The following is a 23,727-nucleotide window of genomic DNA, read 5'->3' as shown; positions in this document are numbered from 1 at the left end:
GGTGCCTGGAATGACTTGCCAGGGATGGTGGTGGAGGCTAAAGCATTAGGGGTATTTAAGAGCCTCTTGGACAGGCACATGGATGAAAGAAAAATAGAGGGTTATGGGGTAGTGTGCGTTTAGTACTTTTAAGGAATATATGGGTCGGCACAGCATCGAGGGCTGAGGGGCCTGTACTGTGCTGTAGTATTCTAGTGTTCGGGAGATACTGTTATAAAAACCTAGGCAAGTATAGACATGTCAATTTATAATTCTAATGGCACGTAGAAAGAAGCTGTCCTGTAGCGTGTTGGTCCTGGCTTTAATTCTGTGGTACCGTTTGTCAGACAGAAGTGGTTGAAGCGGTTTATGGTTGGGTTGACTGGTGTCCCTGATGATCTTCCAGAACTACTTTATGCGTCTTTTGCTGTAAATGTCCTCAGTGGAGGGAAGTTCACATCCACAGATGCCCTGGGCTGTCTGTACTACTCTCTGCAGTGCCCCGCGATCAAGGTTGGTGCAGTTCCCAAACCAGTGGTGATACAGCCAGCCAGGATGCTCTCAGTGGTGCTCCTGTAGAAGATCTTGAGGACTTGGGGGCCCACTCTGAACTTCTTCAATCGTCTGAGGTGGCAGAGATGTGCACATTCCGGGTGAGATCTTCGGTGAAGTGTATACCAAGGAACTCAAAACTACTCACCCTTTCAACTGCAGTCCCATGGATGTTGATTGGTGTGAGCCTGTCTCCATTCTTTCCGTAATCTACGATCAGCTCTTCTGTTTTTTGGACATTGAGGGAGAGGTTGTTATCTTGACACCACTGTGTCAGAGTGTCTCGTCGCTGCTAGAAATAAGGCCAATCAATATTGTGTCATCTGCAAATTTGATCAGCAGATTGGATCTGTGTGTTCAGCACAGTTGTGGGTGTAAAGGAAGTAGAGGAGGGGACTCAGGATACAATGCTGGGGGGCACCTATGATGAGGGTCAGAGGGACATGTGAGGGAGCCCACCCTTACCACCCATTGGCGATCCATTAGGGAGTCCAAGAGCCAGCTGCACAAGACAGAGGTCTCTGAGCTTAACTCTCTGAGTTAAATCTGGAAGGAATTATGTTGTTGAATGCTGAGCTGTAGTCCAGAAACAGTATTCTAACATATGCATCCCTCTTCTCTAGGTGAGTGAGGATGGTGTGTAGTGCTGTGGCTATGGCATCGTCGGTACAGCAGTTTCTTCGGTAGGTGAATTGTAGGGGATCTAGTGTGGGTGGTAGCAATCTGCAAACGTAGTCTTTGACCAGCCTCTCAAAGCATTTGCTTATAATGGAGATGAGTGTGACAGGGTGCCAATCATTCAGGCATGCTACCTTGGTTTTCTTAGGTATAGGGACAATGATGGACAGGAGGGCACTACACACCAGCCAGCTGTTCTGCACACACTTTGAGGACTTGCCCTGGGATGCCATCTGGCCCTGCTGCCTTGCAGCTTTTGCGGTCCATTGTAGGACCGAATACTTTTGTCGATGATGAGATGTTCACAATGTGTTCTATCTACAAATGCTTCACTTTCTAGACAGTTATCAGTCCTGCTCTCATGCAGGCAACTGGAGAGTATCCCTTTAAACTCTTGATGTGTGCCTTGCCGATGCAGTGAAGGCCTTGTGGTAAAAGATGGTAGGTCTCCTGTCACTTCTGATTTGCTCTTGTGGACGTGGTATTGAGTTTCTGGACATTGGTTATCTTCCATACATTGCGGTAGGACATGCGCCGATGATAATGATGGTGGTCTATATACACCACTAGGAAACTGGGTGTTGGTCATCCTAATGAACAGACTTCAGATGGTCAAGATGTACAACCGCTCCTCCCTCCCCATAATCCTCAGCATAGATACCGACCCACTGCTATACACTATGGTCACACACAACTGTATGACCAAACACCCGAGCAATCACATTATTGAGTTTGCCCAAGACAAAAGTGGCTCTCATCAAGAATGATGAGAAGACCGACACAGAGGAGGTGGAAGAGCTCGAGGCCTGGTGGCAGGCAAATAACCCCTTCCTCAATGTCAACAAGACAGAGGAGATGGTTATCAACTTAAGGAGAGCTTATACCACTCATCCCCTCTCCACATTGGTGGCATAGCAATGGAAACTACTGGATCCTGCATAAATATATAAATTCTTATGGTCCCATAACACATGCTCCACAGTCAAGAAAACTCACCAAAGCCCCTACTTTCTGAGGAGGCTGAAGAGAGCTGGTATATGCACATCAATGGTCATGATCTTTTATAGTTGTGCAGTGGAGAGCATCCTAACATGCTGCATCTGTCGTAGTTTTTCGTGCCTTACAAATGACCAAGAGACGCAGAAGATTCTTCAAGAAGGGTTAAACTTTAATTTGCAAATCAAAGCTGAGACAGTCATTGAGCTAGTCGCTGATTGCCCCCCGATCCTCGGACACAGCAGCTTTTATAGCAAATCTCTTGTTGCATACTGCACGTACATTATGTCCCTTTTGTTCCTATCAATTGGCTTAATCATGTTTTAATCTACATCTCTTAGCTACCTCTCATTAACACACCATTGTCTTCTACATTCCTAAGATTTCATTCTACTAAATTGAGTAAATTGAGTACATGCATAGAAAATAATAAACTCAGAACTGAGCAATGTTCTAATCTACATCTCTTAGCTACCTTTCTTTAACACACCATTGTCATCTTAAGACTGCAGTCTCCTACCAAATTGGGTACATGCATAGCAAATAGGAAACTCAGAACTGAGCAATGTTCTAATCTACATTTCTTTAGCTCTTTAGCTACCTCTACATTCCTAAGATTTCATTCTACTAAATTGAGTACATGCATAGCAAATAACTGACTTCATAGTTAAAGTTTATACTTTTATACTCCAATATATCCCCCCTTTGAGACCCAGAGGGTCTCACACAGAGAAAGAAGACGAAGAGTCTGCGCATAAAAGCCCCAATAAACTCAAGCACTTATTCCCAAATCTCGGGTTAAACTATAATTTTCTGCGCCAAGACCTCAAAGTATTCTCTCCCTGTAACCCTGGGCCGCTGAGCCAAAAACGTGTCCCTATGTATCTGAGACAGGGAAAAAGACTCAGAAGCCCTTACAATCTACTCCCACACTGTCATCTCCTGTTCATCCTGCAGGTGTTGTAGGCTGTAACGATACATGTTCGGTGTTTCTTTCTCCACTAAGCTTGCTTCAGTAATTGCCATGAGCATCGGAAATTGTTTGGTTGCAGTACGCACTACAAGAGATTTGAGACAAGGAAGAAAACAGCACAGAAGCGCACAGTTCAACAATATAATACTAACAGTTATTGCTATTTTAGTCAGCCATGCTCCCCATCCTCCGAGTCTACTTTCTAACCAATCAAAGAACTGATGTCCGAACCCTGCATTCTGTTTGACCTCTGTCCGCAGATTCTTTAACTTATTCATTGCTCTGGTGAAAGACCCTTCTGGGCTAGTATTGTTCGGTATGAAAGTGCAGCATTGTTCTCCAAACATTACACACCCCCTTTCTCTGCCAAAAGCCAATCCAGTACCTGTCTGTTTTGCCACACCACCCTGCTAGTTGCATCCAGCTGTTGCCCTAAGGCCTCCAGTGCATCATCGGTGTAGTTGATGAACCTCTGCTGATTATAGTATATATAGTTTATCCATTCAACATTTTTGCTTACCCCTATCACAGGTATGATAGCTTCCCAGTGAGCATCTCATGCGGTGTCAGGCCTGTCCCTCAATTAGTTTGCATGTGGTAACTCATCAATGCTAACGGTAAAGCATCGACCCAATTAAGTTTAGTGTCTGCACAAATTTTGTTTAGTTTGGCTTTTCAGGGTTCCATTAATTCTCTCTACCATGCCCTGCGCTGAGGGTGATATACACATCCAAACCTTTGCTTTATCCTCAGCGCCTGTAGTACCAGTTTGACCACTTTCTAGATAAAAGCTGAACCATTGTCTGAGCTAACTTCTGTAAGGTATTCCAAACCTTGGGATCACTTCATTTGTCAGGAATTTTACCACTGTCTTTATCATGTCTACGTAATCGATCACTAAATGTTTAAATGGTCCTTCAGGTACAGGAATGTGACCTATTGGGGTTGTAATTCCCTTCCGAACATTATTTTGTGCGCATACCTCACACTGTGACAAAACAAAGTCCACTGAAGCCTGTAAATAAGGTGACCAAAAACCATCCTTCTTTATTTTCCTTATCACTTCCCCCCTTGCACAATGGTCCATCCCATGCGATTCTGAAATCAGAATCGTCAGTAGAGGGGTGGGCGCTACCAACAAACCGTCTTCCGTGCTCCACAAGCCTTCCGGGTTCTGCTTGGCCCCCCTTTTTCTCCACATTGTCTGTTCTGCCAAAGTTGCCTTACCTTGTATTTCAATTAGGTCCTCTACGTCAGGTTCTGGAGTTAGGCTTACCTGGGGGGCAATGACAGCTGACGTACATCCAGACGCTTTTCTAGCTGCCTCGTCTGCAGCTTGATTTCCCTTTGTTATTACATCGTTTCCCTTTTTATGTGCCTGGCATTTTACTATAGCCAATGCTTTAGGTTTCATTATGGCTTTTATTAAGTCTAGAATTTGCTGACAATGTTGTATGGGATCTCCGCTACTTTTTTTAAAACCTCTCTGCTTCCACACTGCCCCGAACAAATGGCATACTCCGTGAGCATATGCTGAATCAGTATAAATGTCTACTTTCTCACCTTCCATCATTTCACACGCAGCTGTCAGGGCTTTGATTGCTGCTAGTTGGGCGGAACACGGTTGGGGACAGGACTCCATCCTAATAATCTTATAGCTCGACTGATCCTGCTGCACCACTGAGAATCCTGCGTGATTTCCATCATAATCCCTATAACAAGAGCCATCTACGAACAGAACCTTTTTATCTATATCCTCTAGTGGTTCTGACCGTAAATCTGCTCTCAATTTGGCAAATGCCATCGTCTTCCCTACACAATCATGGGGTTCTCCTTCATAGTCTAAAGGGACAAAATCGGCTATATTACTGGTAGTGCATCTCTGTATAAAGCTATCTCTGCCTCTCCATTCCACTGTAAGCCGTTCTTCAAATTTGTATGTCCTGCTTCTTTCATTATCTTTCTTAAAGGTGCCACAATCTCAGCATATTCTCCTATCCAATCTGAGCTGTACCCTGCCATTCCCAAAAATGTCATCATCTGCCCTACAGTCTGGGGTTTTGGGGCCTTAGCTATTGCCTCAATCTGATCTGGTGCTATCGCCTTCACTCCCTTGGATACTACCCTGCCTAAGTACTCCACTTGCTGTGTGCAGAATTGCAGTTTCTTTTTGGATACTTTATGTCCTCCGTGCGCTAGCTTCTCTAACAGAGTTATAGTGTCCTGCTTACACTGTTCCTCGCTGTGGGAGCAAATCAACAGGTCATCCACATATTGTAACAATGTACTTTCCAATGGCATGCCCTCTAGGTCTGCCTTCAATACCTGATTAAAAATGTGTGGTGATTGTTTTGAAGGAGGTATATTAATGTCATTCGATCAATTAAAGAATAAATATAAAGTATCAAACAACACTTTTTTGTTACTTTCAACTAAGGGCTTATTTAAGAGAAAAGTTAGGTCAAACAATGTTATTACCGAAACCCAATGAAATAGAAACTTTAATTCAAAAGGGAAAGACTAAAAAATTTATCTCTTGTATGTATAATTTGATTCAAAAACAGGCAATTAAACAAGGAGTCCATAAGTCAAGACAAAAATGGGAAAGTGACTTGAATATTAAAATTGAAGAAAAAATTGGTCAAGACTATGTCTTGAGAGTATGACAAATACAATAAACGTCCGATTAAGATTAGTGCAATACAATTTTTTACATCAACTATATATTACACCACAAAAAATAAATAAATTGAACCCAAATTTATCTGATCAGTGTTTCCGATGTAACCAAGAAATTGGTACTTTTTTACATTCTACTTGGTCTTGTTCTAAAATTCAACCTTTTTGGACAAATTTAAGAATTTTATTGGAACAAATTATTGGAATACAACTTCCACATAATCCAATATTACTTTTACTAGGTGATATTGAAGGGACAAAACCGATATCCAAATTGAATAAATATCAGAAAGAATTTATAAAAATTGCATTGGCAGTAGCCAAAAAAGCTATTGCAGTTACTTGGAAATCGGATACATATTTAAGTATAGATTGTTGGAAGAAAGAAATTTATGGCTGTATTCCACTTGAAAAAATTACTTATAATTTAAGAGATAAATATGAAACATTTTTGAAAATTTGGCGCCCTTATTTACAAAAGACAGGATTAAATATATAGGCGCTCCGAAGATGAAATAATTGGTTACTTGGGGAAAGAAATAAATATATATACTAAAGTTATTACGAACTCTGTGGAGCATGTGGAGATCTTCTAATATCCAGGCATTCCTCTTTTTTCTTTCTTTCTTTTTTCTTTCAATAGGGATGTTAAGGGGGAGGGGTTAAGGGGAGGGGGGATGCGTAACACATATTTTCTTTTTCACACACTTTTATTCTGTAACTATTTGAAAACAATAAAAAAAAGTTAAAAAAAAAATGTGTGGTGAATGTTTAAATCCTTGCGGCATTCTGTTATAGGTATACTGAGCACCTCTGTAAGTAAATGCAAGCAAATACTGACACTGGTCGGCCAGAGGAATGCTGAAGAAAGCCGAACACAAATCGATCACTGAAAAGTAACTTGCTTCTGGTGGAACATTAGTCAAAAGCGTGTGTGGGTTGGGGACTACCGCTGGCCAGTCCTCTACCAAATCGTTTACTGCTCGCAAATTATGCACCAATCTCCACTTAGATTTATCTGCTTTTAATACCGGCAACAACGGGGTATTGCATGGACTGTTTGTTCTTTTAAGCACTCCTATTTCAAGCAACCCCTGCACTGTCGACGCTATTCCCTTTTTAAGGCTTTGGGGTCCACTTTGGGTGGATAAAGCTTTCTGAGGGCTTGCCATACCCTCTGCCTCACTCTGTCAAACCCATCTCCATCAGTTCTCGGGTCGTTCGAGTTTACTATGCCAGACATTTCCATTAGTTTGTTAAATTTGGAGGTTCCCATCAACCTTATCAACAGTGCCTTCAAATCTCCCATAGCCAATAATTGTCCCGCTGTTTCTTCTTCAAAGGCTCTAATCCATTTCCCTGCTCCTTCATGTAAATTGGGCAGAGTGTTTTTCAGCCCTTCTAGGTCCTGGGATCCCAAGGGATATACTGCACTTGTCCTGATCCTTTAACTAACAAGGGCATCATTCTTCCTCCTCCTTCCCACCTGCCCTGGCTTTCCTCCTCACCTGACTCCCCATCTGTCTCAGGGTATGTCTTTACTGCCTCCCACACAAGTGTCTCCGGGGTTCTGCTCTTCCCTCGGTCTCCCTGTGGAGTCCTTCCTTTCTGTCTTGATTCAATGCTTGGTTGGCCCCTAGAATATTTTTCGCATCTCTCCTGGCAATCCCCTTTTAGTAACTTATCTGGCTCTCTCTCTACTTCCGCAAGTCGCTCCCCTACTGCCTCCTTCTTTCCTTCTAGGCTTCTGCCTCCTACCTTTTCCCCACAAATTCTCACATCCTCTCTCTCTCCACTTAACTCTTGCTCCTCCAATGAGTCACCTTTTCTAGTCTGTTTATTTCTATGGTATAATCGATACTCCTCATATTCCTTTTCCTCTCTCAAATATTTCATCCGTTCAATCTCTTCTTGCATTTCTCTCTGTACCTGTTCTATCTTTATTCTTTCTGCCTGTATCTCCTTCCATATCGCCGCTCTTTCCTTCTCGTATTGTTTTTTCTCCTCCTCATTATCCCAAACCTGTACTTCTCCCTGCATGTTTACTGTTCCCGTCAGCAGGGGGCACTGCTTAGGGGTTCCTTCCTCATTATAGGGAGGGGGTTTTTCTGTTTCTTTCACATCCGGGTACGGAGCTGAAGCCAGCTTCTCATCGTACCCTTCTTTCTCTTTAACAGGCTGTTTCTCCAGCACCTTAGTGTCTTCCTCGCTTGTAATCAATATTCTACCTGTCCTCCTCAGCCTTTCTCCCTCCATTCTGAAGAGTTTTAGCACTTCCATTTCTCATTCTCTTTTTTGCTCTCTTTTCTTAGATTTATCTTTTGATTTGTAATTTTTAATTAGTCCCTCCATTTCTTCGCACAAACTTACATCAAATGTTCCTTCTATTGGCCACTTTGTGACCAGGTTTTTGGTTCTTTTTTTCCCATTTTTCTGAAGTTTTTGTGATCTCATTTTGAAAAAATGGGAATTTTTTGCTCAGAATCTCTACTGCTGTTCCTTTACCTGTCATGTTATTCTCTCTTGTTAAGGTATTTCAGAGATTCACAGTTTGTTTACTGGATAATATTATTTACTCTAATTCTACACCTAGTCTAACACCTCTCCCGTGCAGACCCTTATCTCTTAAGGCGGTATCCACGAGGACTTTCTACTCTAATTCTATTCTAACACCTCGCCCGTGCAGACCCTTATCTCTTAAGGCGGTATCCATGAGGACTTTCTACTCTAATTCTATTCTACTTTCCCTGCCCGTTCAGCCCTTCGTTTCATACGAAGCGGTACTCACAGGGATTTACCAACACCACGTGGACTTTTTCTTAACGTATTAACTTATTTGTACTTACCCTCACTGCAGTGTTCTTGAGCAATCCTCTGAGCCTCCTCCGTTAACCCCCAATTCTGCCAGATTCTTTGGACCGGAGAGACCCTTCGGCAGTGGTTCCACACTTCTGAGACTCCCAAGACCTCCCCAAAGCCAACAGAATTCTTAGTCCAAATTGTCGCAAAAAGCGCTTTCCTTTTGTTTGGGTGCACCCTTAATTCTGTTAGCCTTGTGGGGGTCCCTAGAGGACCGGGAAGCGTTCCCAATCTGCCGTTTCCCTTCCGCGGGTCTCTATCCGGTCCTGCCGCGGTCGCCAATTATGTCGTGGTTTTTCGTGCCTTACAAATGACCAAGAGACGCAGAAGATTCTTCAAGAAGGGTTAAACTTTAATTTGCAAATCAAAGCTGAGACAGTCATTGAGCTAGTCGCTGATTGCCCCCCGATCCTTGGACACAGCAGCTTTTATAGCAAATCTCTAGTTGCATACTGCACGTATATTATGTCCCTTTTGTTCCTATCAATTGGTTTAATCATATTTTAATCTACATCTCTTAGCTACCTCTCATTAACACACCATTGTCTTATACATTCCTAAGATTTCATTCTACTAAATTGAGTACATGCATAGAAAATAATAAACTCAGAACTGAGCAATGTTCTAATCTACATCTCTTAGCTACCTTTCTTTAACACACCATTGTCATCTTAAGACTGCAGTCTCCTACCAAATTGGGTACATGCATAGCAAATAGGAAACTCAGAACTGAGCAATGTTCTAATCTACATTTCTTTAGCTCTTTAGCTACCTCTACATTCCTAAGATTTCATTCTACTAAATTGAGTACATGCATAGCAAATAACTGACTTCATAGTTAAAGTTTATACTTTTATACTCCAATACATCACAGTCTGAAATGGAAACTGCACTGCTGCATACAAGGGGGCTCTACAGCAGGTAATTAAAACTGCAACGCATTACTGGCACCAACCTATCCACCATCAAGGACATAAAAAAAGGCCAGTGGTATCATCCCACCCACCTTGCTTATGGACTGTTTGTCCCACTCACATCAGGGAGGAGGCTAAGCAGCAGCCATGCCAGACAGTACTTTTCCCAAGCCATCAGCGCTGATCAACAACTCCAGCTATTAACGCAGCCTACCACCACTGCTATCTACACATTACCTAGCGTCACTTTATGTACATACTGTCAGTCTTTGTACAGTTATCTGTACGGTGTGTTTTATAGGACTGCTATGTATTTCTGAATTTGTGTTTGAAGGATGACCATCGACGAAGCAGCTGAAGATGAAAAGTTTTTTTAAAATGCAGCTGTTTGAAATTTTCATCTGAATTCACATATTGACTAAACCACAGGGACAGCAGAGTTCCTTGCTTGAAGGCTATTATAACAGTTTGGTAATTTTGTAGCCCAGATTATTACACTAAGTGAATTAAAATTCTTCCATGGACATAGTATTTGAGTTTGTTACTCTGGATTGATAGCCCAGGTGATTTGGTTATTGATCTTAGACCATAAGACATAGGAGCAGAATTAGACCATTTGGCCCATTGAGTCTGCTTCCCCATTCTCCCTTTCAATCCCATTCTCCTGTCTTCTCCCAATAACCTTTGACTCCCTTCCTATCCAAGAATCTTTCAACTTCCACTTTAAGTATACTCAATGACTTGGCCTCCACAGCTGTCTGTGTCAATGATTTTTGTTAGTTAATCATAGTGCAATCATAGTGCCTATAGTATTTCAGAAGAATAATTTTCTGTTGCGGCAATAATTGTGCCCAGTGTTTGAAATGTTAGCCAATTGTCAAATATTTTTCAGTTATGCATTTTGAACTAGGTAGAATACTATTTTTGCAGAAAATTCTATACGGGCCAAATGGCCTAATTCTGCTCCTATATCTATGTCCTTAGGTTTTGGCTTCTTCCACTAATTTCAGACAGTAGAATTTCTAAATTTTAGTGTAAATTTCACAGTACTGTTATAGGATCGGACTAAAAATTGTCAAACCAACCACTTTTTAAGAACACTGAGTTGGTTGGATTTCCATCCAAAAACAGTTAAGTGTAGAAACTGAGGGGAGTCAGGCAGTACCGTCAATGGAGCAGGTAGAATGGGGGTTGAGAGAGGAGAAATCTGGTATTGGTGGATTGCAAGCTGTATTGTGCTGAAGATCATGAATGAGGTTGGGACAAATATTTGCATGTGAGGAGACTTTAAATATAAAGTGGATCTACTTGGGTCAGGCAGAACATTAGAGTGAGAGACACAGTTGATGTTACAGGTTGCTGAGCTTTTTTCAAAACATTTCAAAGTAACTGGATCCTGTGGGACTTGACTCTGGTGAAGAAATTGTATTTGAGTTAGTGTACGATCATTCATAATGGGTCAAGTTGCAATATGTGAAGAATGAAGGCTGACAATTTTCGTGGAAAGAAAGCTAAGTGCACACCAGATCATGCAAGGTCTCCATTTCCCAACCATACAAGATAGAAGCCTCATAAGTTGGAACTGAGATTAATTACAGGTCATGATGGCAAAAGTTCAAGATGGCATTGATGATGATGGTATGGGGCTGCACGATGTGTAACAGTGCAATGTTTTATAATGCCAGCTGTAGTAATATCAGGGTTCAATTCTCATTGCTGTCTAAGGAGTTTGTACATTCTCTCTGTGACCGCACAGATTTTCTCTGGGTACTGCGGTTTCTTCCCACATTCCGAAGATGTATAGGTTATGGTTGGTGAGTTGGGGCATGCTATGATGGCGCTGGAAGTGTGGTGACACTGGCACAATCATTGCTAGTTTGATTTGAGACAACTCGTTTCACCGTGCATATATGTTTTGATGTACATGTGACAAATAAAGCTAATGTTTTATTGCAGTTCTTGTTATTAAGATAGACAATATTTTTGTCCATTGAGTTTGGTTAGACATTGCCAGTAATGTATTTGTGGAAGAGACCAAAAGGTAAGTCATCACTGATGTGTGTGTTGAAGTAAATGAGCCTCATTCATGTTTTTTGTTTTCTTTTTAATCAATGGAAATGTTGTCAAAGGATGTATTCTATTTACAGGCAGAAAAAGTGTATGGGAAAATTACTGGAGTATAGTGCTGATGTGAACATCTGCAACAATGAAGGACTGACTGCAGTACGTATAAAATCTTGTATTTTTCCTTTTACTGTTGGCCATTAATGCAGCAAGCTACAATCTGTAATTTTTTTTGTTTACTTTTTGTTAAATGAATATGTGGATTAACACTTTAGAAAAGGTACCTTTCATGATTTCAGAATATTGAAAGTGATTTATAGGTAAAGATAGGCCTCCTTCCATGTTGCATTCTTTCTGTGAATGAAGAGATCTCTCTTCAAAACTTGCTTGTTCTACAAAACCAAATAACTGGCAAGATTGGAAAACACACAAAAGATGATCATGTTTTATGCTAACCTGTTTGATGATCTTATTACAAGAAGTTCAGGTACGACCTACCGAAGACAGTAGGCAATTCCAGGTGAAGTTAGAGACAAAATTGGATGCATGACAGCTGTGGCAGGGTTTGTGTTCCATTATTTCTCACAAGGCGAAATCTTAACAGCATAAATGTCAGTGGTGCTTCACTCCCTGATGAGTTCAATGCTTTTTATGGATGATTTGAAAGGGGGAATAAACATTTGTGCGAATCCTCACAGCATTTGGTGACCCTGTGATCTGTCTCTGAAGCTGACGTTAGCACATCCTTCAAGAGGGTGAAATCTCACGAGGTGTAATGCGTCAATTGCGTACCTGGCAAGATACTGAAAATCTGTGCTGATCAACTGGTTAGAGTGTTCAGTGACACATTGAACCTCTCACTGCTGTAGTTGTAAGTTCCCACCTGCTTCAAGGGAGCATCATTCATACCAATGCTCGAGGAGAGCAGGGTGAACTGCCTCAACGATTAACACCTAGTAGCATTCACTTATGTTGTGATGAAGTACCTTGAGAATTTGGTCATGGATATAATTAAGTCCTGTCTGAGAAAGAACCTGGACCGATTGCAATTTGCTGAATGCCAAAGGAAGCCTACAGCAGACACAATTTCTCTGGCTCTTAACTCAGCCTTATTGATTACAGCTCAGCATTCTATGCAATCATCCCCTCACTACTAACTAACAAACTTTAAAACCTGGGCCTCTGTATCTTCCTCTGCTACTGCATTATTGGCTTCCTTATCAGGAGACCACAGTCAGCGTGGATCAGTAAGAACATCTCCTTGCTGATAATCTACTCAGGTAAAACACAAAGTGGTGTGCCTAATCCACTGTTCTACTCTCCCTACACTCTTGACTGTGTGGCTGGGCACAACTCCAATGTCATCTGTAAATTTGTTAATGGTGATAGTCAGATAAATTGGGTGGTTGACTGGTGTCGCAACAATAATCTTACACTCAACATTAGCAAGAGCAAGGAATCGTATACCTGGGAAAGGGTAGGTTGAGAGAATGCACACCAGTCCGTATTTAGTGGTCAGCAGTTTCAAGTTCCTGGGCATCAGCATCTCAGAGGATATGTCGAAGGCTGCACACATTGATGCAATCACAAAGAAAGCATGCCAGCAACTGTGCTTTATTAGAAGTTTGAAGAAATTTGGTATGTCACCAAAAGCTAGCCAGTTTCTATAGAGTTATGCTGGAAATCATTCTGACGGGTTGTATCACTGCCTGCTGTGGAGTCTCCAATGTGCACAATTGAAAGGGACTAGAGAAGCGTTTAATGGCTCAGGGCCTGTACTCTGAAGTTTTGAGGAATGAGGAGGTATCTCATTGAAACCAATTGAATATTGAAAGGCCTACCATGAATGAATTTGGAGAGGATGTTTCCTATAGTGGGAGGGAGCCTGGACTATAGGGTATAGCCATAGAATACAAGGACATCTGTTTAAAACAGAGAGGAGGAACTTCTGTAGCCAGAGCATGGTGAATCTGGAATTCATTGCTATAGATGGCTGTGGAGGCCAAGTTATAGAGTATATTTAAAGCAGAAGTTGTTAGGTTCTTGATTAGTAAGGGCATCAAAGTTTATGGGAAGAAGAGAAAAGAATAGAGTTGAGAGGGACAATAAATCAGCCATGATGGAATGGTGGAGCAAACTCTTTGGGTCAAATGGCCAAATATGTCTTAGGGTCAAATGGCCAAATATGTCTTACGGTCTTGTGGACAGGTTGTAGATGTGGCCAGCTCCATCATGAGCAAAAGGACATCTTCAAAAGGCAATGCAAGAACCTCAAGGAACCTCACAGTCCATGACATGCCTCTTCTCATTTCTGCCATCAGGGAGGAAGTACAGAAGTCTGAAAACACACACTCGGTGTTTTGGAATCGGCTTCTTCCCCTCCGCCATCATATTTATGAATGGTCCTTTAATGCTATCTCATTCTTTCTCTTTCACACTATGTATTTATTTATTTACGTTGTTGTTGTTCTCCACGACCTGTGGCGCATCAGGCGACAACCACGCCGTTTCTTTAGCTTCTTTCTCTATTATTTATGACGCTGAGTTGCTAGCTCGATGCTTGACCCAGCATGGATGGAAAGCATGAAAGAAGCTGGCCGGATTCCAACCCGGGACTGCTCGCCTTGAAGTCCAGCGCAGATGCCACTATGCTACTAGCCGGCTTTTTACTTTTGTGACTTTGTAATTTTTATTTCTTGCACTGTACTGCTTCCACAGAACAACAAATTTCACAGCATATGTCAGTGATAATAAACCTGAATCTGATTTTTGGACTGTCTTACACTAAACCAATGTTACACTTGTCATAGAGTAATACAGTACGGAAATGGGACATTTGGATTTGTGGAAGGGAAATAGTGTCAGGTTATTCTAAAATTGAAGATGAAACCAGAATAGATGAACGAGAACCATTTGATATGTATTTGGATTTGCAAAACGCCACATGATTATTAAACAGATTTGACATGGAATCATGCTCCGAATAGAAGGAAAAGGGTTTCATTTTTGAGTTGGGATTAAGTGATGAGTTAGGTGCTGGAAGCATTGGTGGTGATATGCCTGGTTTTTAGTCTATATCAATAACTGGATGAGGGAATTATAGTTGCAAGAAAAAGGTTGTGAATTCTTTGCAGTTACCTGGTTTTCTGTATTAATTACTCGTTTGTGGTCTGATCTTCATCTAAGTCGCATTAATAGACAAACACAATCTGCCTAAACAATAAACAATTGTATTGTCATGTCTTTTTTGAACACGTTGTTTAATCATTTGCAGTCCAGGCTGGAAAAAGTATGTGAACACTTGTTTTTAATAATTGATAGAACCTCCTTTAGCAGCAATACCCTCCACTAAACGTTTCTTGTAGCTGCTGATCAGACTTGCACAATGGCGAGGAGGAATTTTAGTACATTCCTCCACACAAAACTGTTTCAATTCATCAATATTTCTGGGATACCTTGCCTGAACAGCTCTTTTCAGGTCATGCCACAGCATCTCAATTGGGGTAAGGTTTGGACACTGACGCGGCCATTTCAAAACATAAATTTTCTTCTTTTTAAATGATTCTCTGTTGTTAATTTACTCTTGTGTTTCAGATCGTTGTTGCACCATCTAACTTCCATTCAGCTTCAGATGATGGACCGCTACCCTGACATTCTCCTGTAAAGTGTCTTGATACAATTTTGAATTCTTTGTTTTTTCAATGATTGCAGGCTGTCTCAGCTCTGAGGCAGCAAAGCTACCCCAAACTGTGATGGTTCTCCCACATTGCTTCACAGTTAGAATGAGGTTTTGGTGTTGATGGTCAGTGCCCTTTTCCTGTAAACAAAGCGGTGTGCATTTCAGCCAAAAGTTCAACTTTTGTCTCACCTGTCCACAGAATGTTGTCCCAGAAGCATTGTGGAATATCCAGGTAGTCTTTTGCAAACTTGAGACGTGCAGTAATGTTTTTTTGGAGAGCAGTGACTTCCTCCGTGATGTCCTTCCATGAACGCCATTCTTGTTCAGTGTTTTTATTATGATGGACGCATGAACAGAGATTTTGGCAGATCTTTTGCTATTGCCCTTCAATTCTTCAGCACCTTCAGCATTCCACGTTGTGCTCCTGGTGTGATCTTTGCAGGTTGCCCACTCCTAGGGAGAGCAGCAACAGTACTGAATCTCCTCCATTTGTAGACATTTTCTCTTACTGTGGACTGATGAACACTCAGCTCTTTAGAAATGCTTTTGTAGCCTTTTGCAGCTTCATGCATCTCTACAATTCTTCTGAGGTCCTCTGAAAGTTGTTTTGATCAAGGCATGGTGCACATAAACAGACCTTTCTTGAGAAGAGCAGGGTCTGTCAGTAACCTGCCTTTGTGTGTCTTTTCTTATAGGGCAGGGCACCTCTGCAATCCACACCTCCAATCTCATCTCATTGACTGGAACACCTGACTCCAAATAGCTTTTGTAGAAGGCTTTGCCCGAGAAGTTTACATACTTTTTTGAACCTAGACTGTGATTGTTTAAATGGTGTTCTCAGCATTGATGAGAGGAAATACAATTTTTTGAGTGTTAATAGCTTGGGCAGATTATGTTTGTGTTATTGTGATTTAGATAAAAATCAGACCACATTTTATGAGTAATTAATGCAGAAAACCAAGTAATTGCAAAGGGTTCACAAACTTTTTCTTGCAACTTTAAGTGTAATGTTTAAGTTTGATGTTGATGTGAAGCAAAATGCCATGTATGCAGTGAGCAGGATGTTCAGAGGCTTCGGGGGCAAAAGACAAGTAAATGGAGTTGATTCAAGTTGTTCCATTTTAATTTGCAATTTATTAAAGAAGATAATTGCTGAAATTTGCATTTTTAATTGGCTTTACAGTAGCTTTTGTACTTGTATACCTGTGTGCTAATTTGAGGCCTTGAGATGTATGCAGAAAATATTGTAGTTTGATCCATAACTTTCTAATAAAACTACTCCAATTTGTTATGTTAAAGTCTGATTTATACCTTTTATATAAATGAAGTTTTAACAAATACAAAATAAATAATGCTTAATACATGGCATCAATCTTGATTTTGGGATTTAAAGAAAAGTATTTAATTTATAGATCTGAGGTTGGTGAAGCAACAGGAAATTGCAAGAAATGTACGGTATTTGCTGTTTATCTCTGGTTTTATACACACAAATCCAATTATTTTACAATTAAGTATATTGCAACAATTTAAAGCAAGCAATTTCTTTGCTGCAGATTCATTGGCTGGCTGTCAATGGCCGCACTGAGCTTCTTCATGATCTACTGCAGCATGTTAGTAATGTGGATGTTGAAGATGCAATGGGCCAGACTGCTTTACACGTGGCTTGTCAGAATGGGCATAAGACGGTTAGTACAAAAGCTTTAACAGAAAAGCGATGGTTTGATGCCATTTCGAATTGCTTTTGCAACTGCTAAACACAAAAATATTGTTTTAAAATAACTAGATTGACAACATCATATATTTTAAAATGAAATTTAAATTCATGTGTATTTTTGAATGCACCATATTCATTTCTAAATCCTGTATCGAAGTCTGGGCAGAGGAAGTGGAAGACGGGGTTTAATCTGGTCAAGTGGAAGATGGAAAGGAGAAATAGAGGTATACAGGTAATAGTAGGTCCCCTAATAGTACTGAGATACAGCGGAATTTTGGAGTTCACGTCCACAGTACACTGAAAGTGACTATGCTAGTAGATAAGATGGCATGTCTTTGGCATATTAGGGCATTAAGTATAAGAGTAAAGAAGTGATGCTGCAGCCATATAAAACTTTTATTGAACTGCACTTGGAGTATTGTGTGCAGTTTTGATATCATCATTATAGGAGGCTAGAAAGGGTGCAGGAGAGGTTTACTGGGATACTGCCTGGATTAAAATGTATGAGCTCCAAATACAGGTTGGACAAACTTGGGTTCTTAGAGTATTCGAGGCTGAGGGAGACATAATTTAGAGGCATAGCTATGGTACAGTCAGAATCTGTTTCCCAGCGTACAAATGTCAAACATCAGAGGACAGACATTTCATGTTGGAGGATTGAAGTTAAAGGCAACTTGAGGGGCAAGTTTATTTACGCAGAGAGTGGAAGGGTGCCTGGAATGGGTTACCAGGGCTTGTAGTGGAAGTGAGTAGTTTAGAGTTGAGGCTTTTAGATAGACATGTGAATATGAAGGGGATGGAGTAATATGGCTGGTAAACAAGAGGACACAGTACAAATCAACATGAAGATACATGCATCTTGTAAATACGATAACTGGAAATTTAACTGATCAGATTTGCGCTGCTGAAAACATTTCTGTGCTTTCTGCTGTGCTCTTATTATTTTTGTCTTTTATATTTTACAATTTCTTTAGCGTTCATGACATAAGTGGCATTTCATTGTCAGTCTACCAGGTGCATTCAGTTTTCCTTTAACAACCACTATTACACCAGGTAGGATATACGTGACAAGTGGCGAATTGGTGATCCTGAGTGAGGACATCAACAACCTAAATGTGCACATCAGTTCACCTTCTCAGGAAATAGATTTAATCATAAGCTCAGTCATAAGGCCCAAATCAATTACTCCTTAGGGTTCCCTAATGCAATGAAATCAAAACTCAGCTTCATACAAAACCACTTCATGTACTTACAAGATTCCATTGCAAAGATAAGATCCAGAATCACATCTTTTGTATTAGGGCTATCTATTTACTAATTTTTAAAGTTCATTCCAGGGTTAAACTGCATTATTTAATAAGGGTAAATTTTGACAGTAGTGTTGTCATGAATTAAATAAAGACTTGTTTGCTTTGGGTAGTGGTGATATATTTGACTGAGGCAGGACACTGAGTTCAAATTTGACATAGTCCGGATTGATATCAAACTGCAGAAGCTTGAATGCTGCACTGTGCAAGATCATAGGCTGACGTAGCACAGAAAGAATCAATTAGGCACGTGTCTCTGCATATCTTTTTTGGGGACCTTTCCAATTAGCTTTTCACCATTGTTCTAAATCTTACCCCTTGAAATATTAATTCAATTCCCTGTTGAAAAATGCTACTGAATCATGTCCTTCCATCTTCCTTTCAAACCATGCATTTACATCATAACTGTGTGAAGTTTTTCATCTAGATATCATTTGCTGCTCTTGCCGTTTATCCCTCTGACCCATTGCCATAGAAAAGTTTTCTTACTCTATTAAGTCATTGATGTTGTAAGCTTTAATCATGTCAAATTTATTGTCCTATTGATTGTACAAGCACTTACTTGCACTCACTTGATGTCCTCACTCACCTTCCTCCTTCAGCCAGCATGCTAAAACAGTTTTTATGTTCTTGTGGAAGAAATTGTTTGAAGCTTCACTGGCCCTTTTGTGTGTGTATATTACAGCAGTGAGATTATTCTTAGTTTTGTTATCTGGCAGTTAACTCATCTTTTTTTTCTTCACAGACAGTACTTTGTCTTCTTGACAGTGGTGCGGATATTAACAGGCCTAACGTATCAGGCGCTACTCCTTTGTACTTCGCTTGCAGGTACCATGCAATTCTTTTAAAGGATTGTGTTTTTAGGTCAGATTTAAATCTGTAATTGTTTGCTTTTGCACTTATGGGTTGATTTCCACTAATAGAATATGGCTTCTAATTTTGAAGACCAGCATTTAAAAGGATGTTTTGAGTGATGCAAGCTATTAAAACAGCATTAGGCAAAATTGTTCTGACTGGGAATGTCAGTGAATTGAAACTAAACTCCGTAATTAGAGAATTTCCTTCAATGACAGTATTGCCATCTTGTAACTAGACTTGGTCATGTGTCCCACACTGGATTTGTACGTTTTCCTATATGGCTTGAAGCTCAGTACTATATGAAGTTACCTGCCACATGATAGATTACTCTATTTGTAACATCCCTTTCTTTTCCCCCAGGTAGAGGTAAAACAGGGAAGTTATTCTCTTTAATCCTGAACTAGTAAGGTAGAGTTAGGGCAAAGATTGTGGTCTTGCCACCATATAGTTCTTCAAGCTAGCAGATTGTATCTGGAAGTCCAGCTTTTGTTGATGCCATTAAGTAATTAATTCCATTGTCAAAATTGCTCCAGTAATTAAACAGGGATGTCTCCTGTTTTACCTCTTATCTTTATCCATTCAACGTGAGGTTATAATGTCTGACTTAAATGCATAATGTTCTGTTTCATAACAAGTATTTTTTGTGGTTTGCTAGACAGCTTAAGTTCTCACCCACTTGGTTAAGCTAACTGTATCTTTGCCGATTCTGTCCTCACAACTTTTGTGTCAATTTTTTTAACACTGGCAAACTCGGTTGTGCGGGTGTTTTAGGTTGATTCTTGGGAAGAATAGGTTTGAACTATACTTGTCAAGAATTTAGGATAATGAAATATGATCGTAGTGGGGGGGGGGCAGAGATTTTGGGAAGGGAGGGTTAGGTGAGAGGATTTTTCACCTGGGGAATTCAAGGATGAGGGGGCAATGTTTCAGGAAAGAATATTCTAACTTAACAAAGATTTCTTAGATTGGCCATGAATCTTTGGAACTCTTTATCCCAGAGATCTGTAGTGGTTGGATCATTGAATATAGTCAGGTATGTACATTATTCATCAAAGAGCAGTTGTGGTTTATGAGCAGCAGGCAGGAGAATGGAGTTAATCATATCAGTCATAATATTATTGAATGGGATAGCAGACACAAAATGTCATCTGTAATCCAAGCCCTTTATAGATTGCAAGTAATTGTGGTTCCAGCCCTGAACTGGCATGTCATAGGTTAACAGCTTCAAATCATAAAAAAGATCCATTTATCTGATTATAGTTTTAATGAGCCATCCTTGTACCAATTTTAATGTATTACCTCCAATGCTATGAACTGTTATTTCTGTTGTAAGTTATTGAATATGTTGCATCTAATGATTTTCTGCTTTGCTAGTTGTATCATGAGAAAGCTTTCTAAATCATCAAACAGGATTCCCCTTTCATTAAACCATCTCAATGATATTTAATCATTTTATGATTTTATAAATGTTCTGCTGCTGATACTTTATTGATAATAGGCTAATGGCCTTCAATTTCGTGTTTTCGGCCCTTCTTTCCCTCTCTACTAGAATGTTTTGTGGTTGTCCAGTCTGTGGGATCCATTCGTAATGTGGGAAACTTTGGCACATCAAAATCAGTGCAGCTGCTTTTAAGACCTGTCAGGTTCCGAGCTTGCCAGATTTTAACTCTGTTCATTTGCCAAGTTCTATATATATTCCTGCATTTGCAGTCTCCTGTGCTTCCACATTCTAATTCTGACTTGAATTAAAAAGGAGAGAAAGATCTTTCCACATTCCCAAGTGCTGCCTTATTCACCACTTTATTTCTATACGTCGGCTCCACAGAAAAAGCTGGGTTAGTTTCAGTTGTCTTGTAATGCTCATGATTATAACTTCTGAAGTTGATATTATGTCAATTTATTGCAGCCATGGTCAAAGGGATACAGCACAGATCTTGATTTCAAGAGGTGCCAAATACTTACCTGACAACAATGGTGTTACCCCACTGGATCTCTGTGTGCAGGTATAGCACCGTATTGTTTTATCCGATACAGTGATTTAAGAAAGGTCCTCCTATTTTCCATCCATAGGAGGAATAGAAATTAGAGTTCAGGCATATAACATTTTTTAGCATAGGTTCCAATAGGTGAATTATGAAGTTTCTGTTTCTGAATTAAACTATTGATGGATGTGCAACTTTGATTAGAAATACAAAAGTAGGTAGGTTGAGCTTTGAGCCTTTTCTGCCATTCATTTTGATAATAGCTGATCATTTATCTTGAAGTATGCTGTCACTTTTTCTATGTATCTCTCTCTGCCTTTTGCTAAGTATATCAGTCTCAATTCAGCAACCTGTTCTCTAATAATGAATTCCACAAGTTCACCTTCCCTTTGGTGAAGAAACTTCCTAATGCAGTCTTGTAATGGGGCAGAAGTTTTAGACACCCTAGCAAGAGAAAACAAAGTTTGCATTCTGTATAGCTTTGTCAGAATTATTTAAAGTCATGCAAAGCTATCTATGGAATTGTTTCATTTTTCTGCAAAGTTAGCATCATGCATAAGCTTAAACCATCATTGCAGTGACCAGAGTTTATCCCCTCTATGTGGTGTATAATTTTAACAGCCAGGAATTTGCAATTGCTGAGTTACAGCTGTTGCACTAATTTGTCGGAACACAAGGAGCAGAAATGAGTAGGTCATTTGCCTGACGAAGGGTCTCGGCCCGAAACGTTGACAGTGCTTCTCCTTATGCTGCCTGTCCTGCTGTGTTCCACCAGCATTTTGTGTGTGTTGTAGGTCATTTGCCTCCTTGTGTTTGCTTCACTTTTCAATTTGATTTTTTTTTTCTCAGTGCCAGTTCCCTGCAATAACCCTGCAACCTTTAATTCCTTTGTTATTCGCAAATCAATAAATTTTTCTTGCACATGCTCAGTGGTTGAGCTGTCATAGCCCTCCTGATTTGCTACCCTTCAAGTTAACAAATTTCCACTAATCTCCAATGGACTTCGCATCTTAAGAAGGCTATTGGTTTGGAATGCCATTGATAGGGGTCCAACATAATTCCTGCATAATTCCTCACCCTTGCCCTTTTCATAATTATCTGCTCAAAGTTTTACTTTATTTTGTTAACAAGTTGGTCAAGAATAATGCTATGATGCTTTTGCTTTTTCAGGGTGGATATGGGGAAACATGTGAAATTTTAATCCAACACCATCCCAGGCTCTTTCAAACACTTATCCAGATGACACAGAGTGAGGATATCAAGGAAAACATGGTAAGGTCAAACTTAACAAGATTGGTTACTTATTTTAAATGTACTTGCACAATTTACAGTAAACACTAAAATGAATGTATATATGAGCAATTGTTGTCCTATTATGCCATCATGCGCCATCTAGTGTTACAATATGGAAGCTCAGTTCTGTTCAAAGATTCTGATCATTTGGGAGTGATTTTAAAAACTAGGCCTTATCTTCCTCACTGAAAAGACACTTAAATCATGGTGCTGATATTATGGAATAGTTTTGGCATTTGTAGTAGATGGTAAATGTGATTTGTGATATTGGATTAATGACCTGTGTAATTTTTAAACTTTCACTGATCTAGTATTCCAACTTGGATTCTTGAGCAATGTTTTCCTTGAAATTATATAAGTAGAATTGGATTAAGTATTCAGTGATACTGAAGAGATATAAATGTTCTAACATTATACTTTTAGAAATTTATGTTATATGGTTTTATTAGTTAGTGCTTATCTTAAAAGTGGAAACCCCATTGGTGTTTATTACAATAGGTATTTACTTTCCCATCCACACTTTCTCAATTTTAGAGTTCTTGAATTCACTGCAGTTCTTCTCAGTTAGAGAAACCATATTTTTTCTAAATACTCTTCAGATCTTCTGTTTAATTCTAACAAAGGAGACTTGTTAAATTTCACTTTAAGTAGAGCTTATCTTCAAAAAAGAGATTTGTCAACACGAAAAATATTGAGCACATCTAGTGCTTAATGTTTAAGTGGCCATCCCCTCATACTGTAGCTATGTCTTGTTGGAGGTTCACTCACTAGTGAAAATATAAATTCAAAAAGTCTGCAGATGCTGCAGATTCAATGCAGCAACACACAAAATGCTGGAGGAACTTGGCAGGTCAAGAGGCATATATGGAAATGAATAAATAGTTGACATTTCGGGCTGAAATCCTTCTTCAAGACTGGAAAGGAAGGGGGAAGCTGCCAGAATAAAAAGCTGGCGGGGGGGAAGGAGGAAAGCTAGAAGATGAAGCATAGTGGCATCTACCCTGTGACGCTCAGTCAGAATCTCATGTTTCAGTATGATCACCCCTCATTCTTTTGATCATTAAAGCATATAATCTTTTGGCTTCTTGTGGTATGACAGCCCTTTCATCCATGAATCAGCTTAGTGAATCTTTTTGTAATGCTTTCAATGCCAGTATGATGTTCTTTAGAGGACCGAATTTTTCACTGTACCCCGAACTG

At 40.0% G+C, this 23,727-nt stretch overlaps 1 protein-coding gene across 3 annotated transcripts in view; it reads left to right on the top strand.

Annotated features, from left to right (window-relative positions):
* hace1 (HECT domain and ankyrin repeat containing E3 ubiquitin protein ligase 1) overlaps window positions 1–23,727 on the top strand; it is a 105,462-nt gene that overhangs the window by 30,678 nt on the left and 51,057 nt on the right. For all 3 annotated transcript variants that reach the window (XM_073056474.1, XM_073056476.1, XM_073056475.1), the window contains 5 exons: window positions 11,778–11,853; window positions 16,927–17,058; window positions 19,140–19,222; window positions 21,159–21,255; window positions 22,405–22,506. In XM_073056474.1, the coding sequence (XP_072912575.1) occupies window positions 11,778–11,853; window positions 16,927–17,058; window positions 19,140–19,222; window positions 21,159–21,255; window positions 22,405–22,506 (490 nt within the window). The remainder of the gene's footprint in view (window positions 1–11,777; window positions 11,854–16,926; window positions 17,059–19,139; window positions 19,223–21,158; window positions 21,256–22,404; window positions 22,507–23,727) is intronic.

Source organism: Hemitrygon akajei, chromosome 9 (assembly GCF_048418815.1).
Source record: "Hemitrygon akajei chromosome 9, sHemAka1.3, whole genome shotgun sequence".
NCBI lineage: Eukaryota > Metazoa > Chordata > Chondrichthyes > Myliobatiformes > Dasyatidae > Hemitrygon > Hemitrygon akajei.
The sequence above is the reverse complement of the archived record's forward strand: the minus strand, read 5'-3'. Positions and strand labels throughout refer to the sequence as shown.